This window comes from Barbatula barbatula, assembly GCF_947034865.1.
Source record: "Barbatula barbatula genome assembly, chromosome: 16".
NCBI lineage: Eukaryota > Metazoa > Chordata > Actinopteri > Cypriniformes > Nemacheilidae > Barbatula > Barbatula barbatula.
The window spans coordinates 20,214,079-20,241,854 of record NC_136779.1 but is presented as its reverse complement, the minus strand read 5'-3'; the positions used below and the strand labels follow the sequence as shown (position 1 = coordinate 20,241,854).

The window sequence follows — 27,776 nt, the reverse complement described above, 5'->3', positions numbered from 1 at the left end:
GCTGCCGGCATTTTACTTTGTTTGTTTATTTTATTTAAAGTACTTTAACTTTCCCGGGTCCCGCCTTCCTTTTATGGATCTTGCTACATTCTTCTTTAACTATTAAGTACAAGGTTTCGCTTTCCCGGGGCAGGGATCACCTCTCAGCGTCTAGCTTACTACTCTGTGAAGGGAGAAGCCAAAGCCACTAGCTATTAAGCCTACAAAAAGCCCAGCAGCATGCAGGATAGAGGTCCAAATATAGTTTTCCATCTCTCTTTAATAAGAGAGATCTCTGGAGAAGCATGTTTGATACCTAAATATGAAACAGACAATAAGTACACGAGAACTGCTTTATTGGGAAATATGCTGTATTAAAATATGTTTTGAAATGGGTCTGAAGTTGCAACACACAGATCTACGTGATGACATCATGAATATGTTAATTAGATTATGACGACATTCTACCCTGCATCGTATCGTGATGGACGGTCCAATTTACACCCCTAATCTTTAGCATATGAGTCACTGAATCTAGATAACACTTGATTTGTTTACATTAACGCTGAAAAAAAGCAGAATTGTATTTTTTAAATGGCTATTTTTTATTTGTTTGTGCTATTTGTTCGATCTGGGCGTGATCAATTGTTTACTGTGCATTGAACTGCCAAAAAAAAGCTTTCCTCCCAAAAAGAGAAGCAGGGTAACACCTCCTTCAGTGTTCAGGAACACACCATTTGACAGGCAGCGCACCAGTAAAAATGACATGTAAAACACAAATACATTTTCTGTACAGCAAACATATATCTGCAGAATCATGATGTTGTGGTCTGTAATCTAAAATGCATTTTTCTACAATTCAGTTTACACTGTTTATAAAACATTCAAACAATATCAGTAAAGGTAAGTGACAAAAATATGTTCGTCTTGACCCTGTGGGCTCAAAACCAGGAACTTTAGGACAAAAAGCCTATACTGTTTCCCAAAGAAAAGCAACACATTAGTTAAAGGAATACCAACAAAAATGTATGAGATCTTGTTACAATATCTCTAAGACCAGAAGTTAATACATTTATGGCGTTCTGTATCCGTAGTGTTTTTTTTGTCCATCAGCTGTAAAAATTAACAGATCACTCCGAATATGCCATTAATCAGCATTTCTGCATGAATTGTGGCTATTCCAGTCCAGTGTCCATTGAATTCACAAATCCAGTAGTGACAGTCACCCACCAATGTGAAGGAACATGCCAAGATGCATATTAGCTGTGATTAAAAATATGCCTTTTAAACATTCTGTTCCTAAGATACATGTAAGAACATAAGTATGGTGTTTTTTGCAGTATTATAGATTTGAAAACATTACATTTTTGATCTATTTGTCCCATTTCAATGTTTTGCAAATAAATAGAAATTAAGAACAAGACTTTTATTTGGAATTCTGTTGTCAGTAGTTCATAGAATGAAACAAAAATGATCATTTTGCCTAAACACATCTCTACAAAAACTCAATTTACAGACTTTCCAATTGAAGCTGTGTAGTCTTGACACGGTTCCAAAGCACTAAACCTTTAACCTTTTATTCCTGATTCCTTATTGCTGAAGTGATTTAAATTGATGTGGTCAGTATTTGGTCAGTACAACTATAGCAAGTTGTGATCATATTAGCCCAAACCTTTCACATCCCTATCAAATAGCTTAGTCAAAAACATGGATGGGAAATGGCAACACAGTTGAGTTTGGGATGAAAATAAAAGTCTCAATCGATCCAAGTTCTCCGGTTTATGAACCTGTAATAATGTGCAGTTCACTCACAGAGGCTTGAGAGAACTTAAAGATCTCATAGTCCTGTCCGTGTCCAGATGCACTCGGCTAAAACTATTCACATTACTCTTGTTAAATTACACGTCATTATTTTCCATTTGTGTATGCGTACTAAAGCAAGTATACTCTTACACCACTGTACCCTGCAGATCGTCATCCGAAGAGTAATCTGAAGGCTCTTTCTCGCTGCTTTGTGGCTGCCAAGGGGAAGAAGAATCTGCATTTACTTGAAGAAAATTTGGGACGACTCCTGGAGCGACAAACGCGATCGCGTCCCCGGCAACAGGCCGCTGAGGTCTGGCCCCTCCCACACCATGCTGAGGGCCCGAGGAGGAACGGCATTCTGGGAAACCGCGTTCCACGGGGAGGGGTGTGGCGCCATCTGGGAGACTCGGTTCACCGTAGTGGATGCAGGGGTGTTCGAAGTGCTCCTGTGGAAACGGTGCAATGAGAGAGAGAGTAGTGGAGGTTACATAAACAGCACAACACCAGATCTGTGGCTCAGAAGTAGAGTGGAGCATCAGTCAGAATACAGAAATCTGCGCTTCGGTGGTGGGGAAAGGTAGAGAAAAACTCAAGAGCAGCTCAAGCAGTTGTTACAGCGGAAAGTTTAGTGGTAGCCATGGGGACGTGGCCAGCAGGAGACAGTAGTTTGTAGCAGCTGACGGAATAGAGGAAGGACCCGTTTTTGGATTGTTAGTGTCTCAGGTGTCACATTTTAATCTCTGAAAAGTAAAAAGGAGAGACTGGCATTAGGCAAAGAGCAACAAGCGTGCAAGGAAAGCAAGATGCAAGCATACATATAAAAACCATGATTTAAGATGACTAAAAAAGCTTTAGGGAGGACATCCCTTTATAAGATGAATACTAAATTCTGTATTCAATGAAATATTAGCCTGCAATATGCAGATAGTGACCAACAGCTGTCAAGCACCAAAACACACAATTGATTCCGTCCTACTTAAACAATACAGACGGTTTAAGAGGCAACAACATGAAGAAACATACTGTGGCCCATACTTCATTTCCGACAGACCTCCACAAAGCGGTTGATAATCAATAACGGTTGAATATTTTTACTTAAATTTTCTACGATTGATATACACTAAACTATTCATATGAAGGAAATATAAAATACATTGTAATATTATAAGACACTAGCCAGACTGATAACCAAACACAGATCGGAAGTTAACTTTGGGCCGTGCATCCGATGAAACCATCTGTATGTCTTCTGAAACTAAACAATTGCTCTGTGTGAGGAATAGAATGACATTTGAGAAATGAACAAATACAAACACAATAGTACAACAATTTACAGTATATGACCTCAGAAGACAGGAAAAACATCCCATTTGACATTTCTAGTCCTTGTTTGTCAGTTTTGGCGTTTGACATCCCGTGGTCACTGAATGTTGTTATTGTATAGAAAAAAAGTCACCCAGAATCTCTATTTTGTTTCACAGATGTTAATATGAGTCAAAAAAATTAACAGCAGTGAGAAACTATTGGTCTGTTCTTGAAGCACTTGTCACACCTGTCACATCCCATAATGCACGTGTTATTCGCCTTTCATGGCATGCATAAAAAGATACACTGCTTACTCTTAGCAGCAGGTTGCCAGTAACTTACTGTAGATTTACATTTTTGTCATTTACCGGAAATAGTTAAATGAACGTTTAACATTAAACAGTCTTTATCTTTACAGAAAAAAAGAATAAAACAACAACCTATGCAAAGCATTCTGGGATCCAAAATGCAGAAAAAGAAGGTCGATGAAGATGTTTGGTTCCCAGAATGCCTTGCAGGAGGTTGTTATTTTGTAGTTTTTTTTCTGTAAAGCTAAGGAATTGTTAATGTTAATGTATCCTTGAACAAACCATTGCCAGTAAATGACTAATGCAATATCGCTCGAGTAGGAGTGTGATAGTGCTCTATATCAGCATAGGCCAGAGCCATATCACATGACTACGAGAGCGATATTGCATTTATACAACAGTTCGATGGCACAAGTGTGTAGATAAATCAAAACAACATTGGAGTGTCTTTACAACTCTGATTTTTAAAGGAAATGGGACACTACTTTCATTCGCCAAGAAATCCAGCCCAGTAGAACAGTTGAATAAACCTCCGTGACTAATTCCAAAGTGGCACGTCTTTAAATTTAGCTAAGTTATTATTGAGATATAGCGAGACAGCACGTGCTTGTGAATGAACGAGAGAGACTGTAAAAGGACACTTACCATAAATGCATAATTGCCATTGCACTGCGGTAGCTTCCATTTTTTTTTTTATGTAAACATGCACTTGTTTAGAGTAGCAAGTTCTCTCTCACTCTGTTTATATGGTGTGTCACAACCAATTTGCTCAGATGTGTACCGCCACCTACTGTAACAGCTGTGAATTTCTCTAAGAAACAGCGTCAGGACAGTTTCATAAAACAACATAGTTAAGTGGGTAGCGGGTTCCAAGGTGATACTCGTGGAATATCGCATTGCTCTCAGATTCAGATTAGAGAAGGACTGCTGTGGAAATCATTAAGTTACTGGCAACCTGCTGTAAGGAAAAGTGTAATTTCTACAGAAATGTTTAAACATATTTATAATAAAAATTATAATAAAAAAAGAGAAAATAGTAAGCACAGTCAGTAAACACAGAGAATCCATCGTAAACACAGATGAATATTAGCAATGGATGATTGTAAAGTACAGTAAGTGAAGTGTGTAGTGGAGAATGAAGTGAAATGTGTATGAAATGGTGTTAAGACTGTTTGAACATTCTTAGTCCAAAAGATCTATGCAGCAGTGAACTGTTCATGACCTGTAAAATCAAGTTTGGGCAGCATTTAACTTGTTTAAACTGTGCATTAGACCTGAAGGTGAAGGGACAACTAAAGAATGTTTAAAATGTGCTCCAGAGTAACCTTTTTAGCTAAGAGCACTGTCGCCCCTGACTGAACATTTTAGGAGCGCAAGCAAAAACATTTAGGGGCACACCTGAAATCAGCCTACGATGCATTTATTCACATTTCCCCTAAACTAACTCTATTACTGATACATAAGTGAGTTGATGCCAGGAGGTTTGGTTCTGCTTATATAAAAAGAAGCAGAGTCTACGGAGAAGCTTTGTTATTGATTGGTGCTAAATAGAGAGACTGTAATATCAATTCATTTGAACCGACAGAAATTGTCAAAAATGATATAATTAATTGCTGAAAATGATCCAGCGATGTCTCAATAAATCCACAGATAAATGAGGTTTCCTGAACTCCTCAGCGGTTAGTTTCATTAAACGTCTTGCATATCAAATCGTTCGTCCTCGCTCAAAAAATCCGTCACGGCAAAAACGACTTGTATTAATGCGCTCACGTTGTGTGTGTTTAAACTTGTCAATGAGGACCTGGATTGTGCGCGTCCGCATCAGCAGCGGAACATCAGCGACGCAAGTGACCTGCGCAGTTGACTGCAGACTGCACTGATGGCCGGTCGCGTTCTAGTCATCTTTCCACGTGAAATAAGAACCAGAAGAAATTCCAAAATTGCAGGTTGCACATAATGCTTGCGCTGTGCCGAAAACTGGTCGCAAAATGCGCAGTCTGGAGCCCTGTATCCTCAACGCTTACAGATAAGAAGAAAAAGCAAACAAATTGTATATTTCTATTTCACAGGATTCAATTTAACATATTTTTCTATCTTAAAATACTGCTACTATACAAACAATCCTAGTCATCGATTAATTCCCGATACGCTTATTAAGACAAGAAATTACTCACTATTTAAGGCTTGAAATAATGTTCATAAAAATGCTCAATGAACCGAAGAACTGTTAAGTGTAATTGAAAGTATTCGGCTTGAATCCAGGTGTAAACAGGTCGGAAAATAATGTTACGACAAAATGATGTAGAATGAATGTATATTAAAGATGCGAAGCCGATGACTTGGAATAGAGATGATGATGGGTGTCAGCATGATATGAGGACTTTTAATTTGGGTGGTTAAGGGGTGTCGGCTCTACCCTGTTAAAATCTAGTTAAAGCTCGAAGATCTCGAAACTTAAAGCAGAGGACTGGGTTGCAAATTAACAGACGGGGAAAAGCACAAGGATTTTTATATCAACACATACGTGGCACATTCACCATTGCAGGTTGTATACCTCTGTATACAAGGGTTCGAGAGCCGTCTGGCCTGACGCATCTGCAACACAGCGCACATTCATTAAGAAGAACACGCCATAAAAGGAGAGAAAGACATACACTTGATGGCCAAGTCAAGCTAACGGTGAATATTCTACTGTGATATGTTTCCCCATAGTTAAATTGGTACCATTTCTGAGTCATTTAAATGAAAATAATGACATGACTATTATTGTTTTTATATGTGGCTCTCCATTGGTGCCGAGTCTCGCGTTGACTTGTTCAGTCTGTGCCTAGAATAAAGGGAGGTAAACAGGCTCCAATTGGTCTCCGAAAGCACATGGCCTATAGCTCGGCCCAGCCGAGAGGCAACACTTGTTGTACTGACAGTGGAGGACCATTTTATTCCTGACTGACCACATCTTTCGGTGGCATGGTCCCCTGCAGCTATCCGCTGACCTCCAACCCGGGGACACTGAAGGTATAGCTGTCCATCAAGGACCTGTCTCTCCTGGAGCGTCCTCCAATATCAGGTCACAATTTTCAGGTAACGTTTTACCCTAGTATACTATAAATAATATTTTTTCATCAACAGTGCATTGTGATCTTGCTTAAGACCAAAATTACATAATTTAAAACGACTTATTCAGGTCTGTTGTTTACTCGCCGTTTCGATTTATACACCCAACCCTAAGCGCTGTTCCAAACCCATCTCGGTTTCTTATTTATGTGGAAGACAAAAGGAGAATGCTGTGTGATGTGTTTCGTAATACAATGAAAGTGGATAGTGACTGTCCCTTCAAGTTTAAATCACTGGTCGTTTGATCCAACAACAAACAAAGTGGCACAAAAATGGTTGTCTGGATATGGACAGGATGGTTGGCTACATGATACCTAACACGCTCTTAGTGCAGAGGAAGTGAATTCTTACAGAGGCCGCAGATCGTCCGGGGCCCCGCTGGGCCACTATGGCTCCAGAGATAGCCTTGATCCAACCGTGCATCCCCTCTGGGCTTTCAGACTGAAAGAGTAACACAGACACATGTGATTATTATTTATTCATGCTATAAATTGTTTACCCTATTCACAAATTATTTTTTCAACGCTTGGTTAACAAACTCATTCGCTCTGCCAATGTTATTTTTACTGGACAATTTATTTTGTGTTCGCTAGAGAGAAGCCACTTCAGTATCAGCACAGACCAATACATATACCACACTTGAGTACACAAAGCATATGAAAACTAAAATGAATCGTACAATCCTTACCTGAATATAGAAAGTTCTCGGGGTAGTAACCAGTTCAAAAAGATTGTCTCTCATCATCACATCACTGAAATATGAATCAATATAAGAAAATAGATTATGGGTAAAATGCTCTTCTGTTGAAACAAGAATCCTAAACTTTAGGATTTAGGACTATGATATAATTTAATAATCAAGCCAGAATATAGGGCTGTACGATTTGAGGAAAATGGCGATTATTGAGGTAAACATTGCGATGTGCGATTACGGTAACTGACTATAATGAGTCAACTTGGTTGATATCAAGGAAAATGCACACACAGATAACTGAAAATGCAGAAATTTCTATCTCTCAGCTGAGATATACAGTTCAAACTGGCAACAAGAACTAGAATTGCACAAAGTTTTCAAATTAAAATAAAATGTTATCAAATTTAATAGCAGTAACATCTTTGCATTACTGAATTAAAGTAACTTAAAATATATATATATATATATATTCTCAACAGTACAGGTAAATTAAACAAATAAAACATAAATACGGATGTATTTATATCTCTTAGAATGGATGTCTTGTCACGTCCACGAATGCACTTGTTTCTTTAATATAAACGCAACATTTTGCCGTCATGTAATCGCATAGCCTGACATCGCGATTGTGATATGATTAATCGTGCAGCACTAATTGAATATTAATAAAATAAAACAAATGGTTGTTTGATCCACCCACATCACCAAATGGCAAGAGATGGAATGTCCAATCAGCAATCGTAACTAACGGTCGCACTTCAATAGGGATATAACAATACCATGATCTCACTGTACAATATCACACCTCGGTATACTGTCAACGGTACGGTATTTATCGCGGTATTTTAAATGACAAATGATGACTTGGAATTATCCTTCAATCATAACTGTTGCTTAGAGGTATGAGTTATGTTATGATATGGGTCAAATGACCTGAAAATCCCTTTTATAAAATAAAATGATTGCCCCCTTGACAAAGGTAAGGCACGGAAGTACTATGGCTTCTTACAGTCACGTGACCATGATAATACTGAGACAATTTGCTATTGCGATAACACAATATCAATAACATTGTTACATCCCTACAGTTCAATTATATTTGTGACATATTATTTAAAAATGTATGTGAATCAGCTATTTTCAAGATGTTAATCAGGTGTGTTATTACATAAACAAGAGGTGTCAGTGTGCAACCTATCATAATGGTTGAGACATTGACACACGTTGGGCCACTCAAACAAACAAAAGATAAAGGTTTTGACAGTGCCGCACAGTCAGTGTTTACACTCACAAGAAACTCGACATAGAAATGTACAGCTGTTTTCCAAAAAGTACAGCCATTCCAGATGATGACCCAATGATGAAGGAGAAGTTAAGCTGAGGCAGGTTAACCGAGCAAGGTCAGTGCAAGCGCCCTCTGCTTCTACCTTTTTAAAGATTCTGATAATATAACATGTAAAAGCAACTAGAACACTCACGCTATAATACTTGACTGACAGGACAGCTGTTTCGGTGGTTACCTAGCAACATTAAAAAATCTTTTCAAAGAGTCAATGAAAAGAGCAGCCAGGAGCATGAAAAGCGCTTTTATATCCCCCTGCTGCGCCTTGCTTTTTGGCGGAGGGCTCTGAGCGCCTGAAGTTGATTTGTCCAATTGAATGAAAGGAGAGGCGGGCCTTCCAATGTATCATAAAAAAAGGGTTCTGCCTGATCGACACTTATTGCACTTATTGTAATCCATCAAAATGATGGACGGCCTTCAGAATTTTCGGTAAACACGACCTCTGCTCAAGACAGAATGCATTCAGACAGAAGTCTGATCCAAACTATACGCTATTGTTCCTATAATTCACACATTCATAAATACTGTACCTACATCAACAATGTTTTGCTAATAGCTGTAAGTGAATGATCACGACAGAAAGACAGCACTGTACAGTATTTTAACTGTAAGCAGCGTGCAACTGAAGAAGGAATGATTTATGGGCTATAATATATCGGACTAAATTGTATTAAATGGCCGATAATTTATCGTGCATCCCTAATTTTAACCTCTAGCCAATTCACATATGAATACATCACACAAACAGATTTTATATTTGTGTGTATAGTTTGAATAAATGTACTTTCATATTCAAATGATAGAAGACAATCTGTATACAAATAAAACAACAGTAAGTATGACTGACCGTTGCTTACATTCCTGCACCTTGTTGATCTCTTTCAGTGGGATAAGTCGTAGCGGCTCTCGCTCCTACACAGTTGGGATCAAACAGAGAGTTTACATTATTTAACTTTCCGAATAAGGTCTTCATTTGATAATATACATTGTAGAGCACTGTGCAAACATTACAGTGCATGTGGAGAGGGAAGAACAAGCCTGAACAGGATGCTGCAGTTAGCCTGTGATTATCAGGCCTGAAATAGCCTTTATTTACGTCCACTGTGTGATTTCGCCTTTCACCAAACCTCTTTCCTGCCTCCTTACATGTTGCAATATGCCTGCCCTCCACATACGCGCGCGCACACAGCTCCACATTCTGGTAACACTTTCTGTATTGTAATGTAAATGTAACGCAAATTTCAATAGACTTTTCGTTAATCTAAAAACATTAGGAAATATTATTATTAGACTACTATGAATAATTCAGACAAACGCCCGTCAGAAACATTAAACAGGAATCTGTGTGTTGGAACGGCAGTGTGACAACTCTCTATTGTTTAGCCCCCTCAGTCAAAATCATTTCTACGATGATTTAAAAGCACTACAGCACAAAAGTAAGCCATTTCCATCATCAGACATGCATTGTGTACTGCCAACCCATCCACCTCAGTGTCTCTAGGTTTAGTAATACCGTACACACTCACATACCTACATTTCGTTTGTTCTTTTACTTTACATCCGTCTTGCTCCTTATTGTACTTTAATACTTTACACAGGCTAGTCATTTTATACCTTTTGCACCACAATTTGCATTCAAAGGGTCAAGATGCACAACATAAGGTTAAAATGTAGCTTTAACATGCGAGTAAAAAGCAAAAACCATGGGTGAATTATAGTGTAAATGTATTTGGGTATGACTGAAGCAGTAAGCGTCAATTGTGTTCCTGGTGGGCTTCTGTCCTGCAGAGTCTAGTCTCAACTATTCAAACACACCTGGCTGTAGTTTGACAAGATAACCTAAACACAGTGATCAGCTGCTTCAGGTGTGTTTGACTAGGGTTGGAGCTAAACTTTGCAAAACTGCGTTCTTTCAGGAGCAGGCGAAGCAAACACACTACAGGCCCGTAGCTGCAACTGCAATTGTTTTTAAACAGTGGGAAAGCACCTCCCTCATTTATCAATCGCTAAATATGATTCCAAAACCATGAATGTATGTTGCCGTGGCCCATTATTTATAAGTTTTTTTATTTACAAATGGGAAAAAATAAAGGATTATGAATGGCAATTAAATGTGCTTTAATTTATAACTAGTGTTCGGGTTTGTGGGTAGCTTTTTAGATTTGTGGGTGGCGCCTAAACCCACACATGTAGATGGCAGCAGAATACAGTGCAAAAGCGCAGTAGAGTATTTTAAACTTTCCTTCAGCTTCAAGGGTGGCGTGTAATTACATTAATACATTTTTATCAAATGTAAGGGGCAGCTCTGACTTCTGTCTACTCACTATACTGATGCAGTCATGTTAAAGGGGTACAGCCCCCCCCAAAAAATTTTGCCCCTTCGAGTTGTTCCAAATCTTTATACATTTCTTTCTGATGAACACAGAGATATAGAAATGGAAGAACCAAACAGTTCTTGGACCCCATTGACTACCATAGTAGAACACAAAAGAAAATATTCTGAGGAATGTGGGACAGCAAAGGGTTCATATTTGACAACCATTGTAATTTTTCCAACTACGGTAGTCAATGGGGTCCAAGAACTGTTTGGTTACAAGCATTGGCCCAAATATTTTTCTATGTGTTCTTCCAAATAAAGATTTTATACAGGTTGGGAACAAGGAGACAGGGAGTAATTCCTAACAGAATCTTCATTTTTGAGGATTCTGTCCCTTTAAGACGCTGTAAGCCCTGCCGAGATACAGCTAGAGGAATTTACAACACTGAACAAGTCTAAACAACCACCTAGACATGTGTGAGCACACACACATGCACACGCCATGATTAGCTATTTTTGTTTTTGCAATAAAGATAATTATAAAGAGTAACTGTACTCCAAATACACCATAACCCAACCTATTCAGTAAAACATGCACTTTAAATATTGAAAATGAAAATAAAACATGATTTTATTTACAAAGCTTTTCCCTGACTCACAGTCTCCAAACACTATAGCTCAAGGCTAATATACACTGCAAGACTTTTGCTCAGATTTTCAGTCTGGACAGTCTGGAGTTTTGATCAGTGTATTTCTATCATAAACTTTTAAAGAGTCCGATTTGAAAAGTCTTGTAGTGTATTCCAGCCATTAGTGAACCCACTCACGCACACCTCCGTTGACCAAAAGCTTTCGCTTTTTACAGTCAATGCTCCAATTATGAGGGCACATGTGTTAAGATGCTTAATTTTTTTTATGTGATTGTTCAGATGCCAGAAAAAAAACAAGGACTTTCACTTATCAGATGTGAGCTCATAGACCCACAGGTGCAAAACACAATGAAAACACAAAGCCTATCAGGTCAATGGGTTCAAGCTGAAGTGGACTCTGACTGTATACAGGAAGAGAGAGAGAGAGAGAGAGAGAGAGAGAGAGAGAGAGACTGACCGTATCTGATTTGAAGTAGCTGAGGTTATTGTCATCCAGTATGAAGTATCTCTTTTTCCAGTTTCTCATCTAAACAAAGACGAAAAAGCACTCACACATGCAAATCCTAGAATGTAACATTTCAGGTCTAAAACTACTAAAAAGGTCTCACAGAGGCCTTACTGGACTATTTTACACCCTAAGTATGTGTACTGTGTTTACTGTTTATGCTTTTTTAAAGTAGTTTGCATATTAATGTAACAAACTAAATTATTGATTTTCAATAATGATTCAGAACAGTCGAGATTTTCTGCAACTGAACTCACATTAGACAGCGCTCCTTTACGAAACACAGTGAGCTGCCTCCCTAAACAGTATTTTAAGATGTCATTGGTGCATGCACACTTTCCTGACTTACCACAGCTCCCTGTTTAACACAATATCCAGCTTTGATCACCGTCTGGTCCTGGTTACTACGGCTCAGGTAATATGGCAGCGGACCGTGAGGTTTTCTCGATCCGCTTCTGTCGGCTCCATTCAGACCTTCCCCTTTCTACTGATGACATAAAATATCTTAAAGTCCCCCTGAACAGGAAGTTGCGATCGTTTTTTACTTCCGTATTTTGACGCATTTCCGAGTGAAATGGATTTTGAATGAGTAAAATAGTGGCCGTGGCTCTCGTCTTTCTCTGCGATTTGATGTATAAAACAGCCGTTGCATTTTGAAATGGAACTGGCAGCACAAGGAAGTGCATTTATTTTTTAGATTTTAACTAAAGATTATAAGGGTACACGATTTTTGAAAAGAGAATGACCCACATTGATAAACTATTTAAAATAAACGCTGCAATGTTGCATGAAAAAATTGGCAATTTTACATTTCTTATTTCATTGCCACTTTAAGCAATTCAGCTCAGCTGGCACCACTGCATATTTTTACCATTACTTTACCTTGGTATTACTTTAGCCACAATAAGAAGAAAACAAAAAATACGACAACAAAGAGTACCAAATGTTCAATGTCAATTCAGTGACATTGAAAACACATAAGATGATAATGATATTCTATGAAGCAGCTAATAAATATTGTGCATCATGAAAAGTACCATTGCATCTTGTACCTTCACAAGACTTTTTTGTAGTAGTACCTAGCTAATGGCAATCACAGTCTAGCATGTTACATGCTAGATGAAAGCTTAACATGTTGGTGAAACTGTATAACAGCTGCTGACCTGCGTGGTGGTGATGATGGGAACTCCTGCAACGATCTCTGTTTTGTAGGACATTTGTTTCGTGCCACCCAATGCGTCAGTGACCACTTCTGATCTATGAGAACCCTGCTCACTTGACTTTGGCACCTGGAGAAGAAACACAAAAACATGACAAAATAAAGCTGCATAATTAAAAGCTAAAATAATGCAATATTGAATCAAACAGCCATGTGATCTTATTCTTAACTGACAAAGATTCAACTACTTGTAAGTCGCTTTGGATAAAAGCGTCTGCCAAATGAATATATGTAAATGTAAATTCCAGATTTTATTCGTCATCTGAGGAGAGTGAAGTGTCAAGGCAAAGAACATGTAGTTGAATATGTAAGAACTGTCATCAAGAGTCGGTCAAGTTTTTATTTTATTTTTGTTAAAGTTTTCAAAAGCCGGTGCTTTTCCAGGTATTTAACATAAACGTTTTTGTTTCGTATTCCCATCTTTTTCGTTTATTTTTCATTTATTTATCATTTAACATAAATGTTTTTCGTTTCAGATTCCCTTCTTATAAGTTTCATATTTATTTATTTATTTGTTGCACAATGTGTGCCGTGATTACTTGTTTTGTTATATAGACAACTTATCAACGTAAATGTTTTTTATTTTCGTTTCTTATTTATTTTTTGTTCGGTTCAACACAAAGAAAGATATTTGCAAGAAATGTAGCCATTTTCTCTTCTGGGACATCATCTACTACCATAGTAGTATCTTTTTTGTTCTGTTGAACACAAACAAGGGCACCTTTGCCTATCATTTAATTTTTCCGACTATGGTGGTCAATGATGTTCCAGAACTGAAAATTGCTAAAATTGCTCAACACCTGCACGGTCTCTTTGTTCTGCTTCTATTATGCTCGTTCAGTCCCGTTGTAAATGTAAAACTATAGGAGGAAGGTCTTTTTCTTGTATGGCTCCAAGGCTGTGGAACTCACTTCGCTCTTCAATCAGGATCTCTCCATCTCTCGATTGTTTTCAAAAACGACTTAAGACTTATCTTTTTAATGAGGTATTTTAAGCTGTAATTGTTGTTTAATTGTTTCTAATAATTGCGATTTTTTATTATTATTATTATTATTATTATTAACATTCTTCTGATTATCTTTCTGTGTTCATCAGAACAAATTCATATAGATTTTTGGGTGAAATATCACTTAAACTTACATTTACTATATACTGATTTCAAGACAAAACAGACTAAACAGTCTTAGTTTGTGATAACTCCTTATTAATGAAACATAATTCAGAAGAGTGGGAACGAAGCCCTCGAGCATTTATTGAGTGACTAACCCAATACAAGGTTTATTAGAAAGAGAAACGGTTCTCACGGTTATTGCCCCGAGAAGTTCCTCAGCCAAGGTTCAAACACCTTATCCTCCAACCATTTGCACAAAAACTAGCATTTCCCCATTTGTCTAAGTTAGCTAAGGATAGAAAGAGTAGAAAAGAAATAGAAGGCAGAACTAATCGGTCTGCTGCTGATGATGCTTAAAGATGGCGAAAGAATCTGCTGATCTTGTAGCAGCGTCCAGATCATTCTACAAATGTGGAAGAGTCCGGAGAAGGTACGTTTGAGTTATTTTTCCCTTTTTGGGATGGCACTACAAGACCTTGTTCGTTTGCAGAGATCTGGCGGGTAACAACTCGATATAAATGGACCTCCCACTATTCGCCCATGCAAAGATTAAATTCAGGCAAACTTTAGCAAATGACCGTTTGGGACAAATATAAAAAGATGATGCAAAATGTAATACATTGGAAAATGGCAGAATTTCGTATACTTTTTAAGGGCCTTGTTTATCTCAAAGAGTATCAAATGTTGATGAATAAATTTAAAGACCAGGGCCATACTGGTGGGTGAAAAGCTATGAGCTATACAAACATATCTGATATAAACATTTATACAAACAAAGCAGTTACTGGAGCGGTTGAATTGAATGACCTTGATCTGTTATCTCTCTCTGCTCACGTGGACAGATGCAGTGATGCACTGTCTGCTAGTACAGACTGACACTACACAGCGCATTCTGTAGTCGTGCTATCAATGCCTCTGGGCTACTGATCAATACACATACGACACCCTCTTGCTTTGACCCACGATAAACTGACAATTGCAACAAAACAACTTACATGACTTACATAAACTGCTGCATTGAAGTTAATGGTTAACAATGGATTTATTTGTATTTGATGTACACCACAATGTATCTGCAGTGTAGATAAATCCTTAAAACTGAATCTGATTCAGGACCAGACTTACTGTGATTTTGGTGGCATTGTTGAGCACGTTCACCCAATCCACTAAATCCTGCTTATCGTTTGCTTGAAGATAAAACTTCCTCATTCCAGCATTGATGACTGAAAATGAGAAGAGGTTTTGACAGTTTATAAAATTAAGTAACAGTTCAAATAGACAATCTGCTATCCGTTTAACTTCCTACATAAAACACAATAGCATCCCCTTTGTAAAATGATACGGAGAAGTAAAAAGAAACCCATATGTTTGGAACCATTCATAGTAGGATAGTTATAGTATTAGATCAATACATGTTTAAGTGAACCATTTTAAACAGGCTGCAACAAATTCTATATTTCTCAAATGTATCTAAAAGAGAAAAAATTGCATGAGGTTGTGGGTTTGATATCGCAGAGAACACACATACTGATAAAATACATTGCGTGAATGTACTGCAAGTTCCTTTGGATAAATGCATAAATGTAAGATGGTTAAGACTCTACTTTCTTTGTTACAGAGATTTTCATTTCAACTGAAATGAAAATCCAGTGTCTTTAGTCCTGCTCTCAAGAACGATGTATGGGGTTGTGGTCACGGTCTAACAAGGCCCTCTGGTGACACTATCTTCCACATACTGTTTCCTCTAAAATAAAGAAAAACCCATTGCTTACCGAAGCAGAACTCCGCCTTTGGTCGCAGTTTGGTGGCATCACTAACCTTCAATGACAAAATATTAGCAGACAAATCAGATAAAAAAGATTAAAACATGTCATGCACACACTGTTACAAAATGCATTCTGTTGACGCGAGGTGGTAAGGGACACTTTTGCATGAATCTGTCCTGAACTTTATTAGAGAAACCTTCCTATAGTACTTGGTTTGCACTACTTTTGTATTCAGAACTGCATGGATTCAGCAATGTGCTAGAAACGTTTCTCTTGAGATTTTGATCCATACTGACATCACAGCGACTACTGTAGCTCATCTGCATAGTCTGATCATTCTCATCTGACCTCTGCTAATGCTGTAAGGCATTTTCCCACATAAAGAGAGAGAGAGAGAGAGAGAGAGAGAGAGAGAGATTGATGGCTGGATAGATAGATGACAATGACAAACCTTGGATATATATGTTAATTTCAAGGAGCCAACGTGAGATGTTCCCTCTGGAAGATTCTGCAGAGAGAAAGATAGTTCAGAGCAAGTTATTACACATGCAATTGTTAAACGATACACAAATGTAACAAATTTGTGACGAAGAATACACAGACTTTAATGATGTAAGAAGTATGTGCATGCGTGTTGTATTTTAGGGCAGACAAGGACAGAATTCACCGAGAGCAAGAGTACAACATTCTCTCAAAAGTTTGCAGAGAGGTCTATGAAAGTTTTAGCACATCTACAGATGCCATGAGGTAAATTATTTAGATGAAGCATCAATTAAAAATGCTGTCTGGAGCGAGTGACTGTTGGTACAGAATTGTGCAGAAGCTGGAAGGAAAAGAAGAAAAAATTCCACTGAAAGAACCCCAGTAAGACTATGTAGAAACAAAACGATTTGCGCCGACTGATATTTCGGAGCCAAGTTACAAACCACATATTTCGCTAGTTCACACCAAGACTAAAAAGACCCAAAAAGAAATTCATATGGCTATCAGTCATTACCAGTCATCTGTCTTTAGTTTGGTTTAGTTTGGCTGACATCTGTATGCCAAGTTGAAAAAATAAACTTTAGGCAGACGTGCACATTTAAAATGTACAGACCTTTCTATTGAAAACAATGACAAGGAAAACATCTCAAATACAGTGTGGAATGTGCAGTTTAAAGCAGGGGGATGAGATATTTTACTTTACTTTTACTTTAAGTTTCTGCCAGGTAATAGAAACAGAAACATTTTTTTCTCGTCTGATGTCTCAGACAAGGACATCCATAAAGGATGTCCTTGCAGTGAAGTAAAATGTGAACTACACAGATGGGAATATATTAACACACACACACACACACACACACACAAACACACACAGTCAATAAGTGTATTCTCTCTCTGAATGGTTACAGTGGTCTCTAGGCAGAGACGGATCAATCCTCTTCAACACTTTATGAGATTACAAAGCCCACCAGAGGCCATGGCAGTCATATAATTTACCCCAGTGTTTCCCGGAGGAGTTTGAGAGACTGTTGCACTGATGGCATCACACTAAATAGCATTTTTGTGACATCTTCACAAAATGAACGTTTCGTGTCTAGTTTTGGCACATGACATCGCTTCTACCCTCTGTCCTATCACATTATATTGCATTTTAACACAACTGGATGCTATTTTAACATATTATCTGTTTTGTTGTCAGACATAAAACTAGGGATGCACGGATACCACTTTTTAAGGATCGAGTACGAGTACCGATACTTTTTCCCTGGTACGCGCCGATACCGATGCCTGTTGTACAGTTTTTGTTTGTTTGTGGCAATTTTCTATGAGACTAATGAACACATCAGCATCTTTATTTTTAACAACTTCAACTCATATTATGAAAAAATAAATGATGTGCTTATAAAAAAATTCAAAGCCCAAAATTCACAGTGTCCATTAACCTCCAAAGGGCAAAACCAAGGACATAAGCATGCAGATTGCCATGCGTGGTTCGTCATCATTGATTTTGCAATATTTCCACACTGCTAAGCGCGAATGAAGCGTTAAGAGAGAGTGATTTACATGTTAAGTCAATGCAAAGAAGCGATAGACCTACTTGCGGTGCGATTCACGCGAATGAGGTGGCGCGAATTGAGCGTTCGCGTTATTCTTGCGAGTTGAAAAATCGTGCCGCGTTAACCAATCAGGAGCCTGCTCTAGTAGGTACGTGATTATGACATAGCGAGCGGAGGCAAAAATCTGAAACAACAATGAAGGACTGCGCCTCTGAAGGATCTGATGGACCCAGACGCGGCGACGAACGAGTCTACGTCTATCTTCAGCCTTCCATAGCACATAATGCGCAGCTACCTGCTCAACAAAATCCATGTCCGTCATTTCGCAACAAGACTGGAGCCACCTCCCAGAAGCCCCTCCCATGACGCGAATTTCACTCGCGAATGAAGCGAGTAAACTCAAAATGTTCAAGCGTTCAACTACACACGAATAGCGCGATTAAGGTGTGAACACTCCGTGACATTGTGTCTTCTACGGCAGGTGTCTCTGTGTGCACTGGAACGTTCTGTCAATTACGTCACGTGAGGTATCGGTCTTTGGTATCGGGGAATTTTTACGAGTACAAGTACATGGGAGGGGCTGTCCGGGAGGCAGACACACTCTGTCAGTTTAAATCTAGACTAAAGACGCATCTTTTTAATCTTGCATACACTACACTATCATAATATATATATTTCAAAGATCTAGGCTGCACTAGTTAGATCAACCGGAACCAGGGACACTTCCAATAACAACTGATGCATTTGTTGCATCAAAGAGTGCAGAACAGTACTCTACTCTCAGCCAGTCGTGTCTCATTGTTCTGCTTTGTAACAATGAAAATTGTAAAAAGCGCTATATAAATAAAGCTGACTTGACTTGACATGAGCTTGGTATCGGGCCCGATACCGATATCGGTGCATCCCTACATAAAACAAGGATAAAATAGTGACTAAACACGACCCAATAACATCTCGTGTTTAATCCAACCAGCTGTCACCTTAACTTCTGCTAAATCACCATACATTCACATTGAAGAGTGAATACATGGTTTTGCCTATATTAGCCTACTTGTTTGTCTCATGCAGCGCACGGCCTTTACGGCTGTTGCTCTTCCCATCAATGTGTTGTTGTAAAAATAACGGCCTGATAAAAGATCATATCTATGACCTTTTATCAGGCAATTGATTTTATATTTTGATATTCACAGTATGTATGTACTGTAGGCTCTGTGGCTAGGGGAATACTCTCTTAATAAAAGTCTGATCATTAATGTTGGTAAATAAAAAAACTACTGACAACATACAAACTAAATTAAAAAGCTCTTATCATAAACAGAAAACTAAATGACTTAGTAAATTAGCTTTCCATGCCATTCATACCGAAACAACTTAGATCTTAAAATAATTTCCCATAAAAACGTTGTTCATTAATAAAATGTGAAGTATTTTTACTGTCTTCTAAATAAAATCATCCTTCAGAATATTCTGTGACAATGTAACAAAAATATTGTCTAAATAATGCCATTTAAAAGATTGAAATCTTAGTTAAATTAATACTTTAAATTCATCTTTGATGCTTGTTATCTCATAATGAATTAGATTATGAGTCTTTAGCCTGGGGTTTCACAGGGTGGGTCACAAATGTTTACATGCAGATCAATAATGCTAATGCTAAATGTAGATACAAATGATATGGTTCATAAAATATCACGAATCTGATCGAAAGGTTGGAGACCTTTCAGTCCAAAAGGTCCGGATTCAGTCTGCGGCCCGCCTATTGAGGATGACAATAGAGAAAGGCTGTGTGGGAAACTCTGCTAACCTTTGGTAATGTCATTATAAACTTCATCAGCTGTCTTTTCTGTCAATAACAACTGTGACTGTTGACGTAAATGTGGAAAGAAGAGTACACGGAGGAACGCATTTTGAAAAATAAATCAATATGGGAAACAAACAACACAATGATATGTTGTTATGAGAAGTATAAACATTTTTTGGTTTGTTTTGAAACTATGGCGGAACAAATTAAACTATGGCTGACCCCCATAGTATAATTAATGAAGGGGAAAACCGGAACCCAAAACAACATGAGAAACTGAACATCCCTTCAGCCAAGTTTTACAAACATACAGTACGTGTGTAAACTGCTTTCTGAAACTGCGTGAAAGAGTCATTTTAACATAACTATATATTTTGCATATCCAGGGAATAGTCATGATAGCTAAAAACGGTTTAACTGATACTCTCTGTTTTCCTGTTTCTGGCAGAACTAAACGTGTTGCCCTCTATAGTTACTGCCCAAAAACCACACATGCCACATGGTCCTACATCAGAACTATGGCATACCATATGTCTACCCTTTACTTTCCTGTTAGCAGCAGCGTAGCAACCATTATAACTGGAGGGTTACGTAAAACCCCCCAGTCTTTTGATTTTATTCTTTTTATACACTATATACGCACACATTTGAAATACATTTTATTTCAGTTTTATTGTCTTTTAAATTATAAAGTTGTATTGGTAATTTTAAACAAAGTGCTTTTTAAAGATGTCGTATGCATTTTATTTTTCCTTTCATTTTTTTGAATTACCTTTTGTATGAAATGTGCTTTTTGAATAAACTTGCCTTGCCTTAAAAAAACAGCTATGACAACGACCATACAGCCGCTGCCAAACGGCAGTCATACGATGTACTTGATATTCATCAGTCAAGCCAACCTTGGTCAATACTGTGCACTGACACTTCGTGAGAAGTAAATGACAAAAAAAGTTGTCTTTGTCAAAAAATGTACTGCTTTCAAATACAGCATTTCATGTACACTAAGCATTAAAATGTATCAGATCTGTATTCATGTAAAACTATACTGGGCTGATAAGTACTACTTTGATGGACACCATACTTACAAGCAACTATTAGAGAAATAAACAAACCTTCAGATTAGCCACTGAATTTAGGGACATGCTAACAAAATAAATGAGACAAAAAGGGTTTGATACCTGGGGGTTATCCATGTACCAGGCCAGGCTGCCCTCCACCGTGTCCAGGATGAAGTAGCGGCGCAAAAACTTGCCGCTGTTTTCGATTTCTTCGATGTCTAGAAAGCCACAGTTTCGATTTTGACGATCTACGTATGGCATTTCTAAACCTGTGCATTACCCTGCAACACAGAGAGAAAGACGATTATAAAGGAGATCCAGAGGGAAATAGGGAGAAGATAGTGATAAGGAGATCTGTGTTGCATCTTTGTGCTTAATTGTCAGTAAATAATGATGTCACGCTTCATAGAAATGACACCCACTTCTTAGTAGACCCCTGTGGTAATGAAACCACAATACTGTATACAACAACCAATACTGCTCCATTACTTCGCAACAGAAAGACTAGCATGTTCGTCACAGCTATGACATAAACCAGTGGAAGCAAAAAAGCTGTACAGTTTTCAAACGTTGTAAAATGAAAAAGCGAAACAATGATATGTGTGCTGCTATGTGGAATTCCATAATTACGCAATGAAGGAAAGTTTCGGGGAGTTTATGGCAATACTTTGTTTCCTCGTGCAAATACCACAGCAGAATGATAAAAGGTAAATGCTGCTGGGGAACAATAGCGCATGCATTTTGCAACCCAAGGAGTTCATAAATCATTCATTCTGACGATGCGACAGCCAGTCCAAAACACACCCCTTTGATAGTCACTGCTTGTCTACGCTCTTGTCTGTCGAAATCACTTACTAGTTCTGCCTTTCTCCATGACATTATGCACATCATAGTCGGAGGGCAAATTATAGTCCGACATTGTTTCTTGCATGTGACAAGAATTTCGGAGGCAAAAATCGCATAATCTCAGGGCTGAAAACTAACTCTTTCTACTACTGTTTCGTACTACTATAACAAGACTGTGATCTCCAGGGCCATGAGAGCTCTCTCTTCCTCTGTTCCCATGTCACCGCTCTATCCATCAGATATGTAGGAATAATTTGGTCCATCCAGTGCTTAACCTTTGACCTGTGTGTACGTACTGATGAACAGGGATGGTGCAGAACTGCATACCGGCCCTGACAGATTGACCGACTATAGGTCAAATGGCACATGACGGGGGAATTCAAATGATTTACAAGTTGTGTTTATTGAAACTATCAAAGCATCGATCACTGCACATACATCCATCTAATGAAAAAAGAATGCTATGTATGTTGCACATGCTATGTACAGACTTAAGTATGTAACAGACTTAAAACATCTCTTTTATTGTAAACCAGATTTTCGCCCATCCAAACAATGACATTCAGTTTTTATTTCTGTTTTGTGTTAGCTATGAAACCTGAGTGAAATCTAAAGAAAATATTGTCTGATTGGCTGGCGGTTCATAAACGTGAGAAAAATGAACATTTGAAAGTCACAGTGTGTGTTTGTGTAAAGAGGAAGAGAGAATGAGAGGTGGACTAACATATCACAGGTGCAGTGTTTTGTACAAAGATGAATAGATATATTTACACATCTAAATTTTTTTTGTTGTAAGGCCCCCTTATGTGTAAAGTGCATTGCTTTGCGGCCCCCCAAATAAAGATATATAATCTTAAACTTGGAATTTTACTTAAAGCAAGAACATATTCAGTTATATATACAATGCTGGAACATTAAAACTCTGATGTTTGATTGCATACATTTCTACATGTATAAAATGTCACAAATTCTGTGCCCCCCTGGATCCGTCTTGCGGCCCCCAGTTTGAGAATGACTGATCTAACAGTATGTGTTGTGCTGTTGTCTGATAGATGCTTAGAATGTGGAAATTACATCTTGCCAAACCTAACCAGGCCTCGGAATGTTTTTTTACAGAATGACTTGAATATTAGGGCTGGGCGATAAATCGATTTTATCGATTAAGTTGAATTTGACGTTTAGGGCCATTTTTTTGAATGAAAATCGTTTTTCTCTTTAACTTCTACGACCGACGCTCCCGAGTGTTCACACCAAATGCGAGTTGCGCGAATAAAACGCGCTATTCGCGAGTAGTTGGACGCTTGAACATTTTGAGTTTACTCGCTTCATTCGCGTGTGTAATTTGCGCCATTCGTGAGTGAAATACGCGTCATGGGAGGGGCTTCTGGCAAGCCGCTCTCGTCTAATTACGACATGGATTTTGTTGAGAGGGTAGCAGCACACCCAGACACTGATCCACTTCAGTGGTGGAAGCGTCACGAACCAAACTTCCCAAGGCTCAGTAATCTGGCCAAAAAACACTTGTCTGTCCCTGCTACAAGTGCCCCATCAGATCTTTTCAGTGTGGAAGAGGGTATTGTTTCATGTAACCGGGCATGCCTCAAGCCAGGGGTAGTAGACAGGCTTGTCTTCCTGGTTAAAAATGTGTAAATGAAGAATGTTGAAATTAAAGTAATGGATGCAGATGTTTCATTTTGTTTACAATTTCAGGGATTCAGGAAAACTGTTTAAAGTTTTGTTTGCACTTTATGAATACCACTGCTGTGTGTATTTTTGTACAATCTAATTTTGTCATTTTTGCCACATTTATTTGACCAAAAAGGGACACACAATTAAATTATTTATTTATATTTTAAGTTATTTTGAAGGTGCATTGTGTCACTGTAAGTTTGAGGTTATTAGAAAACTGATAAGATACATTTCCACTGTTTACAATGGCAGGGCCTGCCATCTCGTTTACAAGCATGTTTTAAGGCTTATTTCCTGTTACACTTATGCCCCCATGGGAAATTTAGATTAAACTGCATAAAGGAAAATCAGAACAAAATAAAGAGTACAATTGTTTAGAGCAATTTCTTTGTCAGTTGTAGTTTGTTTTTAAATAATAAAATTAAATCGATTAAAATCGAAAATCGGGTTTGGTGTGAAAAAATCTGAGATCTTTTTTTTAAGCCATATCGCCCAGCCCTATTGAATATTCTTTTTATTTTTATGTCACATTATTTCAGAGTAAATTAGAAATTATGCAAAAGAAACATTGTAATTCTGGACAAAAACATTTCCGTTTTTCTCTCTAAATTGCATAGTTTGGTGGCAAACATGTGCATTACGAAAAAAGTGAAGGTCTGTTCCAAAGCGAGCAACACCGTCATACCAACAGTCGAAAAGCAAAAATAGCAATATACATTTTTAAATATTAACGTTTAAAGGGATAGTTCACCCCAAATAAAAATTCTGTCTTGATTTACTCATCCTAAAGTTGCTCCAAGCCTTTATACATTTTTTGTTCTGATAAAAACACAAAGAATGTGAGCACTTTTCAGTCTTAGAATAGTAAGTAAATGAAGATCTATATTTTTTGTTCTGTTGAATGCACAATTCGATATTTTGAAGAATTTATGAACGCAGACAGTTCTGGGGCACCTTCTGCGGTCATTTTTCTACTATGGTAGTCAGTGGTGCCCTAGAACTGAAAATTGTCAACATTCTTTCAAATATCTTCCTTTGTTTTGCAAAACAAAGTAATTTGTAAAGGTTTGGAACATCTTGAGGGTGTGTATGGTGACAGACTTTTCATTTTTGAGTGAACTATCCCTTTAAAATCCTTACAAAATAGAATACAAATAGAGCTGTGTTAGTACCATGGTACAGCCGTATTATCTGATTTAAGTAACTAACATAAAGGTTATTTTATCGTGAGACTGAATATTTATTATATTCATGTACATGTTTTTGTCAGAAGATAAAACAGGCAATAAAACCCCAAACATTTACATTGAAAAAGGGAACTGAGAAATTTCTACAGGAAAGAATATTATAGAGAGTTATAGAGTTTTTACCTAGTTTAATAATAAGCAACAAACTAGAAATGACTCAATCAGAACACTGTAGCAAAACTGGACAGCAACAATGGCAAACACTCGACCATTCAGGTGACAGTCCACTCACAAACAAGTTTTTCGTCTTTACTGTTGCTGTCACATAATAGAATAATGAAAAAATCACTTTAATGCGCATCAGTACCCAATACCCAAACCGTGTGTAAAATTCGGAGTATTTATTGAACCGTGGGTTAACTGTATTGTTGCATTAGTAATGCATTTTAAGATCATCAGACTACGACTTCTCTTACACTGTAAAACAGACTTACAGGGTAATATGTGGTGTTATTACATAGAAAACCAGACTGTCTTCTCCTTGGAATTTTAAGGGTCTATCTGGATTCCAAGCAGTTTTGAGATTTCTTTTTACATTCCATATGACTCTGTGGTTTTCTAAAAAGTCCCAAAATGAACCCAATGTAAAAACATCACATAATGTAAATAAATTGTCGCAAAAAAGAAATATGCGAATAACTCAATATTGACAAAAATATAAACTTTATCATTCCAAGGCGATGGAGTGTCCTAGTCAGCTATCATACAATAAAATGAGAAAACTAGCACTACTATTTGGTAAAACTGTCGTGAAGTATAATATTGCTGTGCTCGTAAATCTATGGACTGTAATACCTGTACCATCCGAAACATGTCACAATACCATACAGTACTTCATTCACTCCACAACACACCATAAATATGGCTGTAAATGCACCTTCATTTGATAAACTTGACGTACTTGTTTGGCAGGTCAGGCACATTGTACTCTAGTAAAATAACTTGGGCATAATGTCATACGCAATGACACCTATTTTAAGTTAGGTAAATATTAGATTGAACATCTGCTTGTCTTCGCTGTTTAGACCTTTATAGTGTTAAATAAGTGGTCACATTAATGTATTATCCCTGTTGCCGTAATCTGTCATTCATTGGTCACATTGGATCGAATGAAAGGACCTTTCTGACAAGCAATCAATGTGAGCATGCTTTTAAAGAAGCATGCGAAATGCCATGGGTACATACATACGACAACCGGTGATCTATATGACGTCGTCACATTCTATCTTCGACAGACCGAAATCGTAGGTTACAAATGAACAACTGAAAATCTTCCCATTCACCTCATCCCTCAAAGGGTATTCCCGTATTTGTGCAGAAGGGTCGGACAGCATTGGTGGTTTGTAACCAAACTTGATCTGCTAGTTCAATAATAATCATTGAATACGGGATGGAGTTGTAGATCATTTCAAACTGTTCCTTACACAAAGCTATTGTATGGCTTTAGAAGATGCAACAGTAGCACATTGGGCGCATTTACTAGTTTTGCAACTACAGATCACTGTCCAGATCTTCTCGTCGTATAGATATAAATAATAATTCTGTTTTGTCAATAATACACTGAACAATGAAGATGGCAAAAGTACAGTATGCCATAGTGATGTTTTTAATAAAATCAAGTGGGGGGGGGGGGGGGGGGAGAGAGAGAGAGAGAGAGAGAGAGAGAGAGAGAGAGAGAGAGAGAGATCCAAACCGGTTGAAAACAGCCCAACATCAGTCGAAAAATCTCCATATTCCCTTGATTCACTGGGCTCCAAGGCGAGCATACAGGCATGACAGACATAACACATCAATCCCACATTTCCAGACATTATAAATCTATCGTTCAAAGTGTGTTTCCACATATCGAGTAAATAATGTAGAAAGCTCTAACTGTCGCGATGTGTTTTTACATAAAGTGAGGTAATAAACCCTCAGATGAATACGTAAGTACTTCACCGTTCAAGCGTGATTCGTTTATATCCATACATTTTAGCACGTGTTATATGAGTAGAGATAACTTACAAACTCGTACGCAGTTGTAAAAGACTCGTATGCAGCAGAGTGTTGTCCGTTTACGCTGGACATTCAGTCCATCACCCTCAAACTTCCGACGGACTGACTGACTGACGGTCTCCCCGCAGCTGACGGGCGGTGCGCGGGATTACAGACCCTACTATGAACAAGGGATGGACTCGTGATTATTCAGTAGCGCCTGCTGACGTCGCTAGGTCATCCTTCCTTGAGATTGGGCGAACGGCTAACGCCCACATGCCCTTCGGCCAATCAGTTAAGTGCCAAAAATCGGATATTTATGAGCTGACCTTTGCTTTACTAGGATTCGCAGCTTCACAAACGAGGGCGGGAGAGACTTCTGCGCGTTCACGTGCTCTCGGAAATACGATCATTCCCACTTCACACGGAAATAACGTCTGGATCGAGTGTCATTAGAAGTATTTAATAACATTTAAAGACTAATGTTAGTTACGATTAGTAGTAGTAGCGCTATATAAATAAAAAAATGGAATTATTAAAAAATAACAAGTATCTGCTGGGAATGATCGACTTTCCGAGAGTACGTGAACGCAGCGTTCTTCTTTATACATTGCACGGGATAATGGGAATTGTAGTACATACAAATGCTTGTTATTCCGTGCTAAATGAATACCTAAAATATTTCTTTCAGTTTTATCATAGTGTTATGCTCATGCTAATTTAATAATTCTCAAAATGTTAAACAAACGGTATTTGGGGCTATTTATGCACATTTCATGTTTTAATTTCGTGTATGATGCTAACACTCTAAACATCTTAGAGAGTGGCTTTATATATATATATATATATATATATATATATATATATATATATTTATTTATATATATATATCCTCATTTGGAGGCTGAGCCCCCTCTAATATTGAAAACCTAGAATCGCCCTGCTATTTCAGAGCTTGCCATTAATTGTAAAATAGTTTATTCAATATAAAAATGGACAAATAATA

At 37.9% G+C, this 27,776-nt stretch overlaps 1 protein-coding gene across 3 annotated transcripts; it reads right to left on the bottom strand.

Moving 5' to 3' along the window:
• Positions 1–319: 319 nt before the first annotated feature.
• plekha1b (pleckstrin homology domain containing, family A (phosphoinositide binding specific) member 1b) lies at positions 320–26,935 on the bottom strand. 3 transcript variants are annotated; one of them, XM_079476553.1, is made up of 13 exons: positions 26,801–26,935; positions 21,135–21,295; positions 16,568–16,624; positions 16,123–16,168; positions 15,476–15,573; positions 13,184–13,309; positions 12,370–12,504; positions 11,973–12,041; positions 9,396–9,460; positions 7,201–7,264; positions 6,864–6,953; positions 5,923–5,993; positions 320–2,231 (listed from the first exon to the last, which is right to left on the bottom strand). In XM_079476553.1, the coding sequence occupies exons 2-13, from the start codon at positions 21,273–21,275 to the stop codon at positions 2,024–2,026; spliced, it is 1,170 nt and encodes a 389-aa protein (XP_079332679.1). In that variant the 5' UTR covers positions 21,276–21,295; positions 26,801–26,935; the 3' UTR covers positions 320–2,023. The 3 variants fall into 3 exon arrangements, with proteins under 3 accessions (XP_079332679.1, XP_079332680.1, XP_079332678.1); XM_079476554.1 differs by lacking the exon at positions 5,923–5,993 and having other exon boundaries at positions 320–2,525; XM_079476552.1 differs by lacking the exon at positions 5,923–5,993.
• Between the last annotated feature and the right edge of the window lie 841 nt (positions 26,936–27,776).

Coding starts and splice junctions, on each gene's coding strand:
- plekha1b (XM_079476552.1), bottom strand. CDS start 21,275: ATGCCATACGTAGATCGTCAAAATCGAAACTGTGGCTTTCTAGACATC. Junction 12,505..13,183: donor CCATCATCACCACCACGCAG/GTCAGCAGCTGT, acceptor TGTCATCAGTAG/AAAGGGGAAGGTCTGAATGG. Junction 9,461..11,972: donor GCTACTTCAAATCAGATACG/GTCAGTCTCTCT, acceptor CCAACTGTGTAG/GAGCGAGAGCCGCTACGACT.